Source organism: Phascolarctos cinereus, unplaced genomic scaffold, assembly GCF_003287225.1.
Source record: "Phascolarctos cinereus isolate Bilbo 61053 unplaced genomic scaffold, phaCin_HiC Scaffold_726;HRSCAF=1367, whole genome shotgun sequence".
In the NCBI taxonomy this organism is placed as follows: Eukaryota; Metazoa; Chordata; class Mammalia; order Diprotodontia; family Phascolarctidae; genus Phascolarctos; species Phascolarctos cinereus.
The window spans coordinates 203710399-203730996 of record NW_027556098.1 but is presented as its reverse complement, the minus strand read 5'-3'; the positions used below and the strand labels follow the sequence as shown (position 1 = coordinate 203730996).

At 33.9% G+C, this 20598-nt stretch overlaps 1 protein-coding gene across 2 annotated transcripts in view; it reads right to left on the bottom strand.

Moving 5' to 3' along the window:
* Positions 1–981: 981 nt before the first annotated feature.
* Positions 982–20598, bottom strand: part of NCKAP1 (NCK associated protein 1) — a 129884-nt gene continuing 110267 nt past the window's right edge. For both annotated transcript variants that reach the window (XM_021006377.2, XM_021006378.2), the window contains 8 exons: positions 14790–14883; positions 10172–10254; positions 9640–9720; positions 7522–7615; positions 5881–5997; positions 4835–4944; positions 2979–3068; positions 982–1899 (listed from right to left, as the gene is read on the bottom strand). In XM_021006377.2, coding sequence (XP_020862036.1) covers positions 1783–1899; positions 2979–3068; positions 4835–4944; positions 5881–5997; positions 7522–7615; positions 9640–9720; positions 10172–10254; positions 14790–14883 — 786 coding nt within the window. In that variant the 3' untranslated portion in view covers positions 982–1782. The remainder of the gene's footprint in view (positions 1900–2978; positions 3069–4834; positions 4945–5880; positions 5998–7521; positions 7616–9639; positions 9721–10171; positions 10255–14789; positions 14884–20598) is intronic.

Here is a 20598-nt window from a genome sequence, read left to right as displayed (position 1 = left end):
GGTAATTTTTTTAACCTAGTAGTACTACAAAATACATTTTAAAATACCATGTGAACTATTTTCTGCTTTCAATATAGACTAGACAAATCATGAAATAAACAAATGTAATATTCTTGTGTTTCAACTACTGTGCTTCTTAACAAAGAGAACTATTATAACTGACGAGGATGCAGTGGGTTTTATTATATCTTACCAAATTACCAGTGTGTACATAAGCAGCATCTGAAAACAGAGACTTTAGACAATATCTAGATACAAGGCTATTGAAAAGCAGTTTTCATTACACTGATCAAAGAGGAAAACATCTGGCTGCTTTCAAGCTAAGTAAGCAGAATCTACTCTTCCTGCCACTTTAAGACCAGCTTTAATAGAGCCTTTATATTTCTCTCAAATACATTAACGACTGATATAGGAATTTTAAACAACATCCTCACTGGTTCCATGTTCATGTGTTCTCTACCCTTTTAAGAAAGTATATTTGGTTACAGGTACAACTCAGATTGATGGACACCCAAGTTTCCCTTTTAGTGTTGTATTCCTAAAGCAGTAGTATATTTTATCTGTGGAAGGCACTTAAAAATAACTTCTATAATTAGAGTAAATTACTTTAAAGGAGTGTTAAACAAAAATTGATTCGCTGATTAGTCCTGAAATTGAATAATTTTTAAAATTAACACAAATTGTTTTGGACTAGATCTGTGATTTCATCAGTACCCAGAATTCCTGGTGAAGAAGTTCCTCTTTCACAACAGGCTGGCACTTGCTCTGAAACCTAATAATCTAACAGAGCTGCCTGGGGGAATGAGGAATTGCCTGGGGAAATGAGAGGTTAAGTGATGTGCCCAGGATTACACAAACAACCAGCCTGTGTCAGACCATTGTCCACATTGCCTCTCTGAACAGTATTACCTAGTATTAAAATGTCTAAATTAATGAATGAATTTTCAGAAATTTACAAATTAAATAACCGATCATTCAAAATGTGATACAGTCTAGTGTTTATTTATGTTATGGAAGATACACTTGAATTTCAAAAATTTAAAACATATAAAAGTGGTTAAGGGCTAACATTTTATCAACATTTGATAAATGCATAAGAATGTTTATTATACAGCAGGATACAATGGTAGTGCTAATGCCGATAGGGCATCATGGATGTTAGTCTAAAAAATGTCACTATGCTTTATACAAACAACAACATTTGCTGCTGTTTAAGAATATTGGGGCTTGGTCTGCTTCTAATTATTAGCAGTCCCATAACATTTTAAATGTTATATAGTGTCATATTATTTAGTTTGGCAAATGTTTCAAAATAAAGAAAAAAGTAGAAATGTCATTACTTCACAGAAATGCACATCCAATTCTGGTTTTCAGTAAGAACAATAGGTATAGATCAGAATTCTCCCTATAGGAAATAATTTACACACAGATGAAAGCTAGAACACTATCTAAAATAATCACTTAATACATTTTTTAAGAAATAAACAAGCAAGTATGGTTTTGCATTATCAAATATCAAAAATGTATAGTTGATGTAGTGTCAAACAGAAATAATGTTCTAAAATGAAAAAGGAATAATTTCAGTGAATGGGCAACCTAAATCAACCAACTTTATATTGTAGTACAACAATATTAAGAAACCACTGATCAGAAATACAACTGTATATAAGAAAAAAAGTCCATAATCCACAAAACTGTCAGGCCATAAAATAAAATAGCTCCATAGTTTACAGGTAAAACTGAGGCAACAAAAATGCGTGCTTATCTCCAATAAGTAGATATTTATGCAGAGGATGTAACACTTTGTTTGTAGACAGCATGGTAGGCATTTCTCAGCAAGACATAAGGAAAACAAGATTCCAAAAGATCCATCGTCAGGAATGGTGATTCTTGCACAATCTGAAAAACCATCAGAAGTGCATCAGAATTAAAATTTCTCATAAAACTATACATCATTTGCTTTTACCTATGAATACGCCTTTCTGTGGTCCAATGTCATAAGAAAGCCCATGTGCTAATTATTTTAATTGAACAGAAAACTGTAATGACAAATGCTAGATACCCGGCATGTTCAAGTACAAAGCTAAACCAGGTTACTATAGTTTTCCATCAACAAGTATTTACTAAGTACCTGAAATGTACTCCACATTGTGCTAGTCATCACGCAGGGTAAAAAAGAAAAACAAAAATAAAAAGGCATAGAGCAAGGTTCACACCCTGAAGACATAAATATTTACTCAACGGAAGAATCTGGTTGGAGAAAAAAGACTAACACATGGAACTGCAGCAAATAACTAAAAGACTGAATGGTCCAGTCCAGGCTCCAAGCACTGCACAGCTTTAGAGGTCAATGAAGGCTCAAGTAATGAGGGGGAGACTCTGAAGGGGAAGGATTTGACGTTTAGTAAAGATTTGGATAAATGAAGGGGAAAAGGCAAGACATTCCAGATGAGGAGAACATCGGGAGATGCGAATGTGTACGTGAACATGTGCAACATGCTCTCTAGATAAAAGAACAAATGCTAAAAGTATAGAAAGCAAGTTTTAGAATAATGGGAAAATAAGGCTTCAAGGCTAATGTAAAAAAAAAAAACCACCATCACAAAACTCAGGCAGAAAAATCTGAACTTTCCTGCCATAAGAAGCAGTAAACCACAAATATTTCCCAATAGCTTATGTAGCATAAAATATACATATGACAAAGAATGTCCAATAGCTCTCTACTTGGCCCCAAATTTGCTTTAACCTGATATTACCATTTTGATGTCGAAACAGTAAAGACCTAATTATTGTTAGGGTACTTTCTAAAATGACAGTACAACAAAGGGTGGAATGAGAATAAAGATCAAAAGAAGCTTCTAGGCCTAAGTTTTGTGTAACTGCAAAATTATTTTTTAAAAAATTAGTGTTTTTGAAAACCACTACAGATCTAATAAGAACTTACTAAATTGTTAAAAATAATTAAAATGCGGACTTACCATGTCTAGCAGTAAATAAACAGATTCCCTATTCCTCGTTGTAGTTTTATCTGTCTCTTGACCAATTTTCAATAGACTAGATGATGCAAGCTGCAAAGACATTTTAAATTTTATTGCTTTGTGTCTATTTTCTTTTAAAAACTTTTATTAGTACCTTTTGTCTTTCTACTGTTACTCTCACTTCCAAATATATCCATATCCCTTCCATCCACCTTACTGAGTGAGCCATCATTTAAAACAATGAAAATTTAAGAAGAGGTAGAGGGGAGGAGGAGGAAAAAACTTTCAGCTAAGCTACCAACACCACAAATGGAATATAACAATATATGTAATGGTCCACTATCCATAGTTCTCCACCTCTGAAAGGAAGAGAGGTGCAAGTTTCTCTTCTCTTCTCTGGGCCAAAACTCGATCACGATGATTATGTAGCATTCAAGTTTCTTTTTGTTGCTATTCTTACTATTACATTATTTCAGTTTCTTTGTATATTGTTTTCTTTGTTCTATTTACTTTATTCTAAATTAGTTCATAAAAATTCTTAAGTCTTCCCAAGTTTCTTTGAATTTTATGATCTAGTTTCATCAGTATTGTTTATTTATCAATCTGATTATAGAAAATTGTTAATTATGCAAATAATTCCAAATAAGATGCATTTTAGGGAAATACACTCAAATATTAATTCATATATCTACACAAAATGTACATAACCAATATGTCTTTTCACACTTAGGAATTTTACAGAATATCATTATTTCTGTTTTTAGCTCCAAAAATATAGAAGACTCTTTAAGATTCAATCTTTTTAAAATTATGCAAGTGCTAAGATCTGTAAATGGACAAATTATCTTTTACTTCATTTTCAAAAATTTTATGTGGAGTACTCAAATAAGAAGAAAATTTCAGAGTAACCTATATATCCTTAAAAATAATGTTAGCATTTACTTATGTCTACTTTAGGTATCCCTCAAACACAGAAACAAGGATTCTAAGATGGAAATTATTTTTCATTGAATATGCAATGTACTGAACACCACACCATTGTCTCTGTAACCTAAAATGATCAAATATTCATATGTGTATTTTTCTTTGGGCTACAATATTTAAAATCACACTGTTAGGAGATGACTTGACATTGGTAAGAGCTATTACTAATAATAAGGAAAAACAACCATTTTAAACTAATCTAGCTATTCTTTTTAGGTCTGGGCTACATTAATCAAAAAAATTTCTTTTGGCAATGTACATTACTTTTGTTGCTACACTTCACCACCATTAATTTTCTCTTCACCCCAATAGGGGATAGGAACATGCATGAGAAAGAGAGCCTGCCTCAAGATAAGCATATTCTCTTTGCCTAAATTCAGTTATCATATCCCTTCCTTTTTCACACCCTAGGCATCCAGAGAGTAAGCAATAAAAGAATATCCAGGACAGGCCAAAGAGTAGTATGAGATGCTTGGGGTGGGGGGGAAGGTCAAGCTATCAGTTATAAATAATCTAGACTCCACAAGACAAAGTTTGGGGTTTTGAAAAAAGGGCAAATACCAAAATTTCAGATTATAGAAAAGTAAGTAATCTATTCATGTGACCTAGCATTCATATTTTCCTTTCAACAGCATTTTAAAAACTGGAAGCTAGGATCCATGAATTTTTTTTTAAATATTTTAATAATTATTTTAGTATAATTAAGTTTACTTTGTAATCCTATGTATCTTATTTTATGCATTTAAAACTAGCATTCTAAAAGCTTCATAGGTTCCATCAGACTACTAAAGAGGTCAATGATATAAAATTAAGAACCCTCTCCTTAAAATAAATATGTAAGTCATGAATTTTTGAAGTTAAATAATACATACGGCCAGAAATTCTTTAAGGCGATCTTCGATGCTTCCTTTGTGAATAGTAAACAATGCTGCAGCAATCTGGTTAATGGCTTTTGCCAGGCAATGTATGTTGTTGCAGTGTCCTAAACCAAAACACTAACAGGTTATTATGTATCCTTTATACTTAATAAAGGGAAGAAATATTTAGAAGACTGCTGCTTCAAGATTAATCTTTTATGGCCCCAAAAATATAAGGGACCATGCAATTCAATGAAAATCATGCAATGATCAAAGCCAATAGTAAAGACACTCACCACCTTGTTTGCCTACTATTACCATGAGTTATACAGCCAAAACTAGTATATGTGTATCCTAAGCTTGTGTTTAAAAGTAAAATGTTAAGCCTTATAATAATAATAATTGCTCACAACTGTATCGTACTATAAGATTTTGCAAAGTGCTCTCCTTACAATAACCCTATGAAGCAAATGATATAAGGATTAGTGTCCCCATTTTACAGATGAGGCAAACTAATGTAAAAAGTTACTTGCAAATGGTCATTGAATTAATGTTGCTGAGAGCTTAATTCAAAACCAGATCTATTGCTTCCAAGACTAATGTTCTATCCATTACATCAGTGGTATCAAATTTAAATAGAAACAAATCCCTGAAAGCAGGATATTGATTTAGAAAACCACAAATTAACATTATCTATGTTGTACTGCATTTTTATTTATTTTATTAAATATTTCTTAATTACATTTTAATCTGGTTCTGCACACGAAGGAATTTTACAGCCCATGAGTTTAACAACTTTGCACTTTACAATGCTTCTCTCTACTATAAATGTACCTATGTATTAAGAAAACCAAGTCTTTAAAAGGTTATTAGGTAAAGTAAGAAATTTAAAAAAAACATTTTTATAGAAATTTTACACAGTGTTATAATGTAGACTGTAGATACATTATAAGAAATACAATATGAATTGTTTGGAAAAAAAACCAAACAACAGCTAACACCAAATGTCATTTCTCTCCAACAGCCAAAGATTCTTATCAGAACATAAAAAGCTCTATTACCTTCAATAGCAGGGCTGTACTGAGACATAACATTACTGGCCAGTGTTGGTAAAGAAACTGCCACGAAAACCATAAGAAGGCAGGCAATTTTATATTCTTCTTCTGGACTAATGTTTTCTAGGAAAAACAATTAAGAACAAAAGCACAGGTTTTTTAACAAGGCTGGCCCATGGTAGTCATTTAAGTGAAACAGAATCCAAATGGTAATATTTTAAAACCATACCTCTTCATTAGGATCTATAAAAACAGAAAAAGTAAATCTAATTTGGCAGAAGTCACACAAGATAGGATGGAAAATTAAAGTTGATTAATTTTTTCTAAAATCATACATAGGCTCTTACATAAAATATTTTCTTACTTTTTCCAAAGATTGTAAGGCAAAAGGGGGAGAGAGGGAGAGGAGTTATGTCAAACACTAGGATTATACACATTAGAATCTCCACCAAAGGATAAGTAAGAAAAAACTCTGGAAGCAGGTGTAGAGGAGGGAAAAGGTGAAAGCTGACTAAAATTTGTGAATAACTCTTGAAGTTCAAACTATTCTGGTCCCCAATATTATAGATAATTGAAAAGATTATAGTAGATGTAAGCAAATTTATTATAATAAAAGTGTTCCAACAAGAATAAAGATAATCAGGGTCCCGCCTTAAGTCTCTTCTACTCAAATTAATCTTCCACACAGTTGCTAAAGTACTCTTCCCAAGTACAAGTCTAATCATATCACTGTTCCCCCTCACCCTAATTCAACAAACCCCATTACCTCTACAGATAAAAAATAAACTCTTCTACTGGGCATGTAAAACTCTTCACTTCTTGGTCCCAACCTACCTTTACAGTTTTTTTTTCTGGTTTTGTTTTGTTTTTAGGCAATTGGGGTTATGTGACTTGCCCAGGGTCACACAGCTAGGTACCTTTACAGTTTTATTAACATATTACTTTCCTCCACAAACACTACAATAAAATCTGACTTTCTGCTGTTCCTCACATACATTCGATAACTCCCATCATTCATGCCTTTATACTTAACTGGCTGTCCTCCATGGCTGGAATGTACTTCTTCCTCACTTCTCTTGCTCAACATCTTTCCTGTTCCCCATAGCTGCTAGCGTCACCCCTGACCCCCAATTAATCAGTACGTATTTTTATGTTTGTTGTCTCCTATAAGACTCTTGATGGCAGGCATTGTTTCATCTTTGTTCTTATAAACTCAGAACCAAACACATAATAGAGGCTTGGTACACTGTAAGTACTTAATAAATAATTGCTGATTTGATGACTGAATAATGATTAAAGAAAACTAAAATATTATAAAAAATATATCAACTTCTACATACATTAAGAGCTAGAAAAGGGACTTATTAGAAAACAAACAGCTCTTCAATTCAAAGATAATGCTTCTGAAGAAAGAAAGTGTTAAAATAACACCTAGAAGTGAAGGTAAAAATGATCATTCTAATAATGAATTCTACATTGGGAATATCCTGATTCATGAAGTAGATACCATCTATAATAACTACAGTTTCAACTAAACTTTTATAGGAACTATATTTTGTTTATAATTTACTTTAAAATGAATTTACTAAAAAGTACAAAGGATGTATTTACAAATACACTTTCAGTTTGCCATGTTTGATTTGTTACCTGATTTCTGTGAGGACAGCGCTACAACCAAGGCTGGATCAATCTCACAAGGCAATCCTGCAGCTGAGGACAACTCATAAACATTCATTGCAACCTGAGAAAATAATGATCATTACAAGGTAAGAAAAACTTAATCCCAGCAAATTTCGGTTTCATCATTTGTAAAACAAGAGGGGTGAACTGGATGTGTTCTGAGATTCCTTTTAGCTTTTGGCCCAGATCCCATGATCCTAAAATGAAATGACAACTGAGCCCAGAAGAACAGATCGACTTGAAAGAAAAAACAAAAGGGCTCAGGACAGAGGCCTGTAGAACTCTTGTATTAAATAGGCAGGAGACGGATAACGATCCAATAAAAAAGAGCTGATTAGTCATCATACGTAAAGAATTCAAAGAAAACTGTGTCACAGAAGCCAAGAGAAGATGGGTTTATCTGGAAGTGGTAGCCAACAGTGACAAAAACTACGGAGAAGTCAATTAGGATGAGGGCTGAGGAAAGACAATTGATTTAATAGTTTATATCAAATGCCCTAACCTTAATTTCTTCCAATGATTTACTCTTCTACTCTTACTTAAATGAGCTCCATACAGGGACAGTCATACTCCTAATCTAGCACTGCTGAATGTCCCTGACAGGGGTCACTAATACAACTTTGCCAATGGGCTCTGTGAAGGGAAGTAAAGTGAGATAAGGCTGGAAAGCAGTTTGCAGCCAAATTACAGAGAGCCTTTAATACTAAGCTAAAATAATTGTACTTCATCATGGAGGGTGGTCTGATCAGACTTGAGCATTAGGAAGGGTATTCTGGCAGCTATGTCAAGAACAGACTGGAAGGTAGAAAAATAGAAAGCAGAGGTCCCAGTAATACACTAGTATTACAATGTGTCCAAGGAAATGAATTCCTGAATTAGGGTGGTAGTATTGAGAAGAGAGGAGACCATGGATTTGATAAGGACTACAACAACAGAACCATCAAGACTCAGAAATTAACTGGATTTGGGAAACACAGAAGAGGAAAATAATTCTAATCAATATTTGTATAGCAAGACTAAAAAAAAATTATGAATGATGTACAGAAAGTCAAATTGTACTTGCAGAACTTTCAGATAACATAAATATAGCAGAACATCCTTGAGTTATGTTTGTCAGGTTATATAATGTGGGCCAATAGTGATATAATGACTTGTTGTAAGGCCTGGTTTACAAGTATACATAGGTACTCTCAAATTTATCTTCTTATGATTTTTTTCCATGGCCATTATGTAATACATCCTAGATCCTTTTGAATTGCTCTATCTACTAAGAATGGCCTATAATTCGATTCATTTTTAGAAGCAATGCTATTTGGTTTGCAAGCTACCAATGCTTAAGGATTTCCCCTAAACTATTTTCACCTTTTTACTCTACAAAACTATCCAGGCTACCAAATTCTTTTTTTTTTTTTTGGCTAGGCAATGGGGTGAAGTGACTTGCCCAGGGTACCACAGCTAGTAAGGGCCGGTGCTCTATCCACTGTGTCAGCTAGCCGCCTCTAGGCTACCAAATTCTAAGCCTTTCTAATCTGTTCACGTAACTCATAACCTTTCAGTGTCCTTAGTGGATAATAAGATACTTTTACATATGGATGCTGATCCATATGTAGAATTACCTTACTGTCTGCATGTTAGCTCTAATTAAGCACCTCTCAAGAGAGTCATACCTATATTCATTCAGTTCCAAAGGCCCATTGCCAAGCCCTCAAACCCAATCAAGAATGTATTACATCTGAACAGAATTTAAAATGGGCATGGAGGTCTATATGTATAGTTACAAGACTCTAAAATGGTTTTTAGCTTATGACAAATGAAAATTATCTTCAGTCAACTTTATACTACATAAAATGATTGAAGAGCATGGATAACTGGAATGCCTGTGCATCTTAGAAACAAATTTTGATTTATTTTTTCATCACTTAGGGAAACTGTCTAAAGTTAATTTCAAGGACAAACATATGACATGAATCCTCTAAAACACCAAGAACTACAACTTGGTTTGGGATTTTTCACATATTTTACACAACTTACAATATTTAATTTTTATGAACTATAAAAATGAAACTTGAAAGTAAAAAATATTACCTTCATATCAGTTTCCCTTGGAATGTGGTCCTTAAAATCTTCAATTGAGCTTACAAGGAAAGGAATGTGGTAGGATAAGACCTAGGAAGAACAATAAATATGTACTCAACCTAGATTATTTCAAAATGGGGATCTCTAAAAAACAAAAGTGCAAAATTGGAATTATTCTTTTTTTTCATGAAAGTTATTTTTATTTTATGCATTATCAAGTGGTTTTAAAGTATTTAGACATTGGAAATGGAATGCATTTAATACTGAAATGATAACTGCCAAAAGGGAAAAATGTTTTAAGTATACTTAAAGTTGAAAAATAAAAAATTGATGTGTGGTCAAAGTATAACCCATGGATTTTAAACCTGAAGTTGGAATCAGTTCCAACAACACCATACAAAATTTTAATTACAATATGTTTTTATAGGAGGCTGAATTCTAGAACTGACTTGATCCTATACATGGCTCTGGATCTGTATGAGATATAAATACAGTTTCTGGAAAAACAAGTATATGGGGCATGTTTACAGTCAATTCTTACATCTCTAAGTGCTTCTTGTGCCAATGATCGGAATGACAGGATTACACCAATTATAGTCATCCTCTTCAAAACACTGTCAACAGCTAAAAATTTTTAAAGGATGAAGAAGAAAAATAAATTAGACATAGCTCTTCAAATGTAATCATCAGATATTTTTAAAAAGTAAATTATGACTGCTATTAAAATAAGCTGAAATACTCAAAAAGATATGCATAAGATAGTTCAAAGTCAAATTATTAACCTGAAATGAACTAAACTTCTGTTAAAATCTAATACCCTAATGTGCTAATGTGATTGAATGATTTGTCTCTCTGTATTTCTCAATCATGCCCATGATAAATGGATGTCCAATAGATCAACTCAACATGTCCAAAAGAGAATACCCACCCTTCTCCTCTTTCCAATTACTCTATTACCATCAAGAATGCCACAATCCTCACAGTCACCCAAGCTTGCCACCTTGTTTTCATCTTTTGACATCTCACTCACACTCCACATATGCAGTCTGTTAGAAGCCTTGTCACTTCTACTTTCACAACCTCTCATATCCACTTACATAGGCACCATCTGGTACTGGTACAGGCCCTCATCACCTCATACCTTGACTATTATAATAAACTTCTGGTTGGTCTCCCTGCCTTAAGCCTCTCCCCATTCAAATCCAACTTCCATTTCCCTTCCATTCTTCTTACTCTATTCTCTACCATACACTCTACAATCTAGTAACATTCATCTTGTTATGCTATTCCTTGCTCATGACACTAGATCTCCTGAATATAAGTATTTTCACTGGCTGTCCTACATGACTGGAATAGTCTACACCCTCCTGTCTTCTTTTAAGCCTTAGCACAAACCCTACATTTTTTTGGGGGGGGGTGCAGTGCTCAAGCCATCATTCTTTTTTTTTTTTTTTGCTTTTTGGTGAGGCAATCAGGGTTAAGTGACTTGTCCAGAGTCACACAGCTACTAAATGTCAAGTGCCTGAGGCCGTATTTGAACTCAGGTCCTCCTGATTCCAAGGCTGGGGCTCTATCTACTGTACCACCTAGATGCTCCCAAATCCTATTTTCTTTATGACGCCTTTCCTGGTTTCCCCCAGGAAAGCATCTTCTCTGTAATATTAATATCTGTGTGCACACATGTGCACGTACATATATACGTGAATAAATACATGTCTATATGTATTTGCACACTTACCCATATGTATATGCCCTGTGTGATATGCATATAAATATACACACAAACATGTATAAATATAATGCACATATATGTGTGTATACATATATGCACATACACACACACACAATAGATACATATACACACATATATCTTGTATTTCAATAATTGCTCACAAATTGTCTCCCCCATTAGAATGTAGGCTCCTTGAGAGCAGGGTCTGTGTTTTTTGCTTTTCCTTGGATCTCAAATGTGTAACAAAGTACCTGTCAAATAGTAAAATCTTAATAAATGTTTGTTGCCTGAGCGAGTAACTAAAGACAAGAGATTTAACTCTTTTAGCTCTGTAACACGCACACTGGGCCCGCATTGTACTATGGATGAGTGCTACACACAGACTAATATTTCAAGTCCAGGTATGCTTCAGTTCACAATATTAGCCAACTTCTTTGATTGTTGACCTGCTACCCCTCCTCCTCTTCTAGTTCTGAAATTGTAAACAAATCAATACAGCCTACCTATTAGACACAGTGTAGCAATCTACTCCCCTGTGGTTCTGTTCACCATCCTTGCCGCTTTCCTAATCAAAATGGCTCTCCTGAACTACCCTGACCTTTATGGGCTGCTTCTACCACAAAAATGCAAACTCCTTATAGGTAGGAACTGCCTTACTTGTGTGTTCTATCCCCAGTTCTTAGTGCATAAGTGTTTAAAAACTTTTTTTTTCCATTCTTTATTCTATCAATCATTCATACTCTGTGACTCCTAGAAACCCTTAAGATAAAAGGGTTACAAAAGCATGCCAAACCTGAATCTCAGCAAAAGGAACACCCATTTGGGAGAACACAGCGCAGTATTTGAGACAGAAGAAATTTTTTTTAAAAATCGACTTCTTCAATTGTTTGCTTTCCAACCCCAACAATAAACCTATTCCTCTAAACTGTATAACTGTTTCATAACCATGGCTTTTGAAAGAGAGGCAACATGGCATATAGTGAAAGGAACAGTGGGACTGATGGCATGAGACTTGGATTCAACTTGTGACTCAGCCCATGTATCCTCAAGCAATTCACTTTTCCTTTCTGGGACCAAATTTCCTTACCCATAAAAAGAGAAATTGGACTACATGATTTCTAGGTTAGACAATACTTTCTGCTCTAATATTCTAGGAGTCAAACTTGAAACTATGCAGACTACAGATTTTCCATAGATTTTGTTTTTGAAAAATCCAACAGTGAAAACTGAATGCAAACTATATTATGTATATATGTGTATGTGTGTGTGTATGTGTTCAAATAATATGACTCTGAGCAAAAGCCTACCAAAATGTTCTTTCCAAAAATTGGCAAATTTTGTTTAAAATTTCGGCAAATTCAATTGTTTCCATTTCGTGGAACATTTAAGAGTACTGGTGAAGATATGGTACTCAACACTGAAATGGGATGACTGCTTCTTACAAAATGGAACATAATGCAAAAAGCTGTTAGCAGCAGAGTGTTTAAGTAAATGATAGAAAAGGGGAGAAAAGAAAAAAAAAGGAAAAGGAAAAATGGAAAAAGAGGGAACAAAGTAAAAAGAAAAAGCAATGTGGAAAAGCCATACACAGCAGGCCCATACAAGCTGCGGCACGCATTCCCCCAAAAGATTTCAAGCAGCCCATAAAAAAAGAGTAACAGAAAATATTTCTAATATACTTATTTTAAACCAATAGTGGGAATTCAATTGGCATCAATGTAATTAGAAAAATGCATTTGTATTTCTAAATCTTAAGCATTACAGTTTAGAAGATAGACAATAGACTTCTAGCAAAATGTCTCTCTAAAGCCTTTTCTTTCCCTGTTGTCAGCTTCTTTTTCATTTAAAAACACAGATGTTATAACTATGACTAAGTATCCATTGAAACGCTTTCTAAAGAAATGAGGTTAAAGTGTAAACATTAGAAACTCATGCATGTACCTTAATTCTTATCTTAAAATAATAATTTTAACTATGGTAAAACATAAGTTGCAATCCTATATACTAAAACTCTACTAATTTTAGCTAATAGTGAAGATTTTAAAATGAAATTTTAATACAGGCTTTAAGAAATGCAAGTTTTATTATTTCGAATACATAAAGTAAATTGAATTAACCCATGAAATGCTTCTAAGTCGCTGTCCTGCTGGGCCTGCTTTAATGAACAGATAAAACTCATTTGTAATTAGAAGCATCCCTTTACATACAATTACTGTCCAAAGAGTTTTTAAAGGTTTGTTCTCTAAACTAAACTGAACAGGTCCTTTCTATTCTTGTTCACAAAATTTATTTAGCAACCCCTTATAGTTCAGAAAAACCACAGGAAAACCAGCCTTACATTTAAGGCTTTATCAAAAACTGTGAATTAGCGAAGTCTAAATTGATGAGGTTTTACTGTATCAAAATAAAGTTAATATGCCCAAAGGGCTACAAAAATGTGCATACCCTTTGATCCAGCAATAGCACTTCTAGGGCTATAGCCCAAAGAGATCAAACAAATGGGAAAAGGACCCACATGTACAAAAATATTCATAGCAGCTCTTTTTTGTGGTGGCAAAGAATTGGAAATTGAGAGGATGCCCATCAACTGGGGAATGGCTGAGCAAGTTGTGGTATATGAATGTAATGGAATACTATTGTGCTACAAGAAATGATGAACAGGCTGACTTCAGAAAAACCTGGAAAGACTTATATGGTCTGATGCTGAGCGAAGTGAGCAGAACCAAGAGGACTTTGTACACAATAACAGCCACATTATGCGATGACTAATATTGTTAAACTGAACCCTTCTCAGCATTACAAGGATCTAAGACATCTCCAGAGGCTGCGGGATGGAAAATGCTGTCCACATCCAAAGAAAGAACTATGGAAATCGAATCGCTATCACTTATTTTTACCTTTTGTTGAGTTTTGTTTCATCTTTCTGATGGTTCTGCCTATTGGTTTTAATTTTTACTTACAACTTCACTAATATGAAAATATGTTTAATAGTGTAAATGTAAAGCCTATATCAGATTGTGCACCCTCTTGGGGAGGGTGGGGGGGAGGAAGGGGGAGAAAAATTTTCAACTCAGAAGCATATGGAAGTGATTGTTGATAAATCAAAATAAATTAATAAATAAAAAAATTTAAAAAATAAAATAAAAAATGAAGTTAAGAGATATCTTCACAGAATTAGCTAATAATAATAAGGATTTATCTTTGTCAAAGACAACAGCATACCAATGTGTTGATTTAGAGTGAAAGAAAAATTACTTTTAAGACAATGCCTCGGTACTTTTGGCGGCATGAATGTTTTCTAACTGTACATGAACAGTATTTTTTTTAACATTTCACTATTTATGTATATAAGTTCAAGGCAAAAGCAAACATCAAGGTACAACCACAGATTCTTGTTTATAAAAAAAAAAAGTTATGAGTTACCCACAAGATAATCTTTTAAAAAGAGCTGCCATCTGGTCTGGTTTGTCAAAGCTGGTCCTCATTTGTGTTAGGACATCAACATTCTCTACCACAAGTTTCTAAAAAGAAGAAAGACCTTAGGTCAGGCATAGACCTTAGTATGTTAATAAGATAAGAGCATACTTAGGAAATTACAATCTGGCAAGCAGGAATACAACTCATGAAATCCAGATGCTCCAAACTATCCTTTCTCTAAAGGTACTATGCAATTACTCGGAGGTAAGCCTTAGCTTTTTCTTTAATGCACCAAGACAGAAAGGAAGCAAGAATTTGCTGAAAATAATTAATGACATAAAGGACTGACTCATGGGCAAATTATGAAGGCTAATTCTAACACAGTAATAGAACTAAATACAAATATTTGAAGTGCTATCAACAAAGAAAGGATTTAAATATATGAATTGGAGGAAACAGTATTATGAAAATGCATTAAAATAATGGAATTTTCTAATAGAAACACTGTATATTTCATTTAGTTAAAAATTCAGAATTCATCCAAATAGAAGTGATAACCATCCTAGCAGGAAGATGAACTGGATAACAATAAAATTTTTCCTCGATCCTTTAGTTCTAAAATAATGAGGTTTGTTTGGGTATTTTTAGTTCCATCATTACCAATTATTTGTGCTGTACAAATCTACCACTAACCTCTGTTAATTCCTACTCTGAAATTTCTACCACTAGACTAGTCCAGGGCCCTAATCACTCATTCTTAGAATAATCTATCACTCTAGTACCTTATCTTTACTCTATTAAAATTAATCTTTACACAATATTTTCATCATATGTTTCCCCATTCAAGAACTAATAGTACCCCTCTAGCTTACCACAATTAAATTCAGAAGCCCAAAATTCAAGGGCTTCTACCTAAAGAGATCCTGTACAACCCCATTTCAACTTCATTTCTTTTTATTCTACTACTCAATCATTTAGGTAAGCACCTAAACTAATGACTCACTGAGTTAACTAGGTAAGGTGACAATTAAAAAATCAAGTTTGAACTTAGGCTACATGAAGAGAAATTCTACCTATCAAATGAGGGAGGTGATAGTTTCAATATATATTAGGTCCTAGTGAGACCATATCTAGTATACTACAATGAGTTTTGGCATTATATTTGGGGGGGGGGGCATTGATAAGCTGGTGTTCCTCCAAAGAAGGGTGACTAAGATGGTAAGGTGATTTAAAAAACCCTGTAATACAAGGAATGGTTAAAGAATTAGAGATAGTTAGCCTAAAGAAGCCAATGAAACAATGATGCAATCTTGAGATTGAAATATTTAAGAGTTGTCCAAAAATGAAATAATAAGATGCTTCCAGAGGTCAGAGTTTCCCAGGACTGGAGGTACTCAAGTGAAGCCTGAAAAACCAACAACTTGTCAGGATGACGTAGAAGGAATTCATGCTACAAGAAGGGTTTAAGACTATGATTAGACTAAGGTCTCTTTCAACTCTAAAAACTGCTCAAGGGGCAACTAGGTGGGACAGTGGATACAGTACCAGCCTTGGACTCAGGAACAGCTGAGTTCAAATCTGGCCTCAGACACTTCCTAGCTGTGTGACCCTGGGCAAGTCACTTAACCCCAAATGCCTTAAAACAAAACAAATACCGCTCTATTTTTTGCTAGCTTCCACCTGCATGCCTTTTACATTTGCCAGTCTAACCAGAACGCCTCTTCTCCTATCAATCCAGTGTTTGGGTTATGTTTGACACTTAAATTTACCTGTTACCAACATTACTTTATTTCCCAAACACGACTCCTCATTTGTGTGCCTGGCAATGGTAGACGTATAATTTGTACTAACTGTGATAGTGGAAAGAACATTGGATTTGGAGTCAGAGGTCCTGGGTTGTACTTATTCTGACTGTCACCTTAGGTAAGTCACTTACCCTCTCTAGGGCTCAAGTTTCTCCCATACAAAGTAAAGATGTTAGATTATGTAACGTCTGAAGATCGCTTTAGCTCCACATCCTTAGTTCCATATTTGCACTTGTGATTTACTGGCTAAAAATGAGTCTTATAATTTTAAGAAAATGGTCTATCTTTTCTTCAAAGGGTAGCTTTTAATGAGATTCCTTTTGTATCCCATCCACCCCCAAGAGTACCAAGCACAATATCCCAACACAGATGACTGAAATTCAAACAAGAAGTGGTATTTATTTAACACCAGTAAGACTGTAGATTAAATACTGAAGACAAATCAACTGAGTACAAGGAAAAACAAGTATTTTCTTTCTTTAATGTTAAGTTAATTGGCATAATTTACATAAAAGATCCTGATTCCTTATTTAATTTGTATATATGTTTTCTGGGTCCCTATGAGGAACTAGATGGAAAAATTGATCTGAAAATTGCCAAAAGAATTCTTTTGGCAGGGGAGGATTGGGAAACCAATTGGTTCAACGGGCATGACTCCAAATGCAACACCCCAGGAATCTGAGCAGGGAGAGAAGACTGGTTGTTTTTCCCCAAGAAAGTAATAAACACACACTTTACTGCCAGCAGCATGTATGCATAAAGTATTGACTGAGTCTGAAACACAATTTATTCAGAGCCACTAGATATGGGGGAAAACAAAACCCTCTGCTTTTCTTTATCCAAACACAAGCACACTCTGAAACAAAAAATCCCTCTGTTTGAGAAAGAACTGAAATCACCTTGAAAATGGAAAGGAAAAAAACAATACCTATAGACACATTAATCTGTTTAGTTTAAAATAGTGTGAGAAACATTAAGAGAACTTTAAGCAAAGAAATGAGCCAATTACTCTGTATCAATTTCAATTTAAAATGGACAAAAAAAGTTTAACTTTATCTTTCTTAACAGCATAATATAATGTAAAGTACACTGGACATCAAGCAAAAACTGGAATTGAGATTCTGACAGCCTCTGTCACCTGATCAATTAACAACAATCCAAAACTGAAATAAAGGTCTATGGCATACTTCTTACTTACCTCACAGGTTCACTCTGAGGAAAAGTTTGTAAACAGTAAAATACTATATAAATAAGCCTTTATTATTGTAGGAAATTAATGGAGAGGAGACTTTTAAAAAATGCATAGTGCTTAGCAAAGTAGAGGTTTCATACTACCCTCAAAACTACCAATGATAGAATTTCAGAAAAATACTTCAATAGCATAGATTAGTGTGCATCACATTAATTTGCAATAAATATGCCATCCAAAAGCCTTATATTATGACCTATAAGACCACTTGTCAAACTATTATTAACACGACAGAATCATTAATAAGGTTATTAAAACTCAACAGACAATACCAGAAAGTAAAAATACAAAGAGCTTAAGGTTCAATGGTGTGATCTCACCAATTTATCCTGTGACAATATGTAAATTATTTTTTAATTTTCTCAAACAGACCTCTTCTAGAAAGAGAAAGGTAGCTATCACAAAGGTAGCTAAAATAAATCATTTAATAAAAAATCTTTGTGATGCTAAGATAAATCACTCAAATAATAAAACTTCAGTCCTTTGTTGTCAACACTATCAAATTTTGAATGATCCTGTCAACAGCACAATAATTGACAGGCACTTAACTACTTCTTGATTGTTTTTGCTTTAGTATTGAATGTAGGTTTCATACTGCTGTCAAAACTCACAGAATCCTCTTAGTACCAAAGAAGTTTCTCTACCTAAGGTTCCCTAATTATATTACTTTCAAATAATATGGTACAAACAATGTTATAAAGTTAAGAGACAGAGATTTTTTTAAAAAACAACTTGTTTTATTCTTTACAAATGTAATTATCATACTTGATCAAGAATTAACACTAATAAATAAAATATACTAGTTAATATAAGACCAAAAAGGAAATCCCAGGGATTTTAAGGATGACTGTCACTACTAAGAAAGACTGTCAATAATGGGGTAATTAAGGTTTAAGAACTAAAAAGTGGATATAAACATGTTATTTTTAAACTGTTTTTCCTTTACTTGAGAATCTTAAAACACAAAGCACAGATCTCTGAAACAAAGAATCTCAACTATGGGGAAAAGTTCTGGGATTTTTGTTTTGACTGAGGTTAATGATTCAGATCCAGAAATCACAAACTGCTTTAAAAACACTCTTCAAAATAAGAATTTTACTTCATCCAGAGACAAAGCTGGAACTTCCAAAAATAAATAAATGATTCGGTGACATTATAAAGAAACCTTCATGTTATGTGCATTGCAACTTTGTAAAATTGACCTGACTTTACACTTTCTATGAAGAAATACATTTTTTTTCAGGAATATGATTATTTTCATACAGTTAAAACTGAGTGATACAGTTATTAGGATATTAATGAATTGGAAGGAGCAGGGAGAAGTATATTGAAACATAACATATAGGAAGGCTAATTCACAGAAATGATTTCTATTAAATACAACAGGTCAACAAGTCAAATCCTGATGATACGGTCTCGTAAGTATCTATTCTTATAATTCCTAAATTCAAAAATAAGATAATAAAACTCAAACTTCTGAGGTACCTTTCTTCCACAATCATCAACTTCCTTTTGGCAGGGCAGAAGTAGGCAAGGTAAAGATAAATAATGTGTTACCTATTCCTGAGTAAAAGTACAGGACCTTGTAAGGAGGAAGAAGGAGAACAAATAAGACTGATATATCGTAATGAACAAAAATGGAAAAGTACTTTTCATGCCTATAAAATATGAAATATAGATATAAACATATATGTATAGAAACATACATATAAGTGCAATATATCCTAATTATATAATCTATATATGGATATTTTTGTTGTTGTTTCAGTCATATCTGACTCTTTGTGATCCCATTTGGGGTTACTAGAGTGGCTTGCCATTTCCTTTTCCAGCTTATTTTATAAATGAAGCAACTGCAGCAAACAGGGTTAACTGACTTTTCCAGGGTCACATAACTAGTGTGTGCTTGAGGCCAGATTTGAACTCAGGAAGATTAAGTCTTCCTGACTCCAGGCCCAGAACTTCATCCACTGCACGGCTTCACTGCCTATATAAGGATATACGGTAAAGTAACAGAACCAGGAAAGAAACTACCAGAATGAGATGAGAGGAAAAAACAGACATAACGATATAATGAATGCCACAGAAAAACAAAATACTTAATATTATTATGTATTCAACCAAGTATTACTTTTACTCCTGGGAGTTTAATATCTGCTTCTACATCTGCTAAATTTGCTGTAAAACTCAAATCATTAACTGACTTGGAATAGTACTTTTCCTTTAACTGACCATAATATTCTATCACGCCTCTCCCTGCACTCTAAATTCCACCTCAACCTATTCTTCGCCCTCCTTTTGACCTCCGGTCCCTTGAGCCTGCATTAATCAACCTCTCCATTACTTATACTTTGTATTAATTTCTCTTTCTTCCAAATCTTGACACTAAACCAGTTCACATTACAGTGTCCTTTTGTCTTGAATACCTTGCACTCTTGTCCTTTCTTGCTAAATGGTGCTGAAAGAAGTGACATAACCATGCCAACTGAGTTCACTATAAATGTATGTTATACAATCTGAACTGGTCCCTCATTGAAGTAAAGCAATCCTTTTATTTCTCCCACTCCTCACAGTCTGTGGGGAACACAGAATGTTCAAATCTTTTCTTCTGAAGCCTCTTTTATGAGTGTTTCAACCCTACTTTCCCAGCAGAAAATCTTACCTCATATTTTAACTGACAAGCTCCTTTTTCCTTCCCAATTTACATCTCAGAAGCTTTTGACATCATCATTCATTCTCTGCTCCTTTACTCTAATGTCTGATGA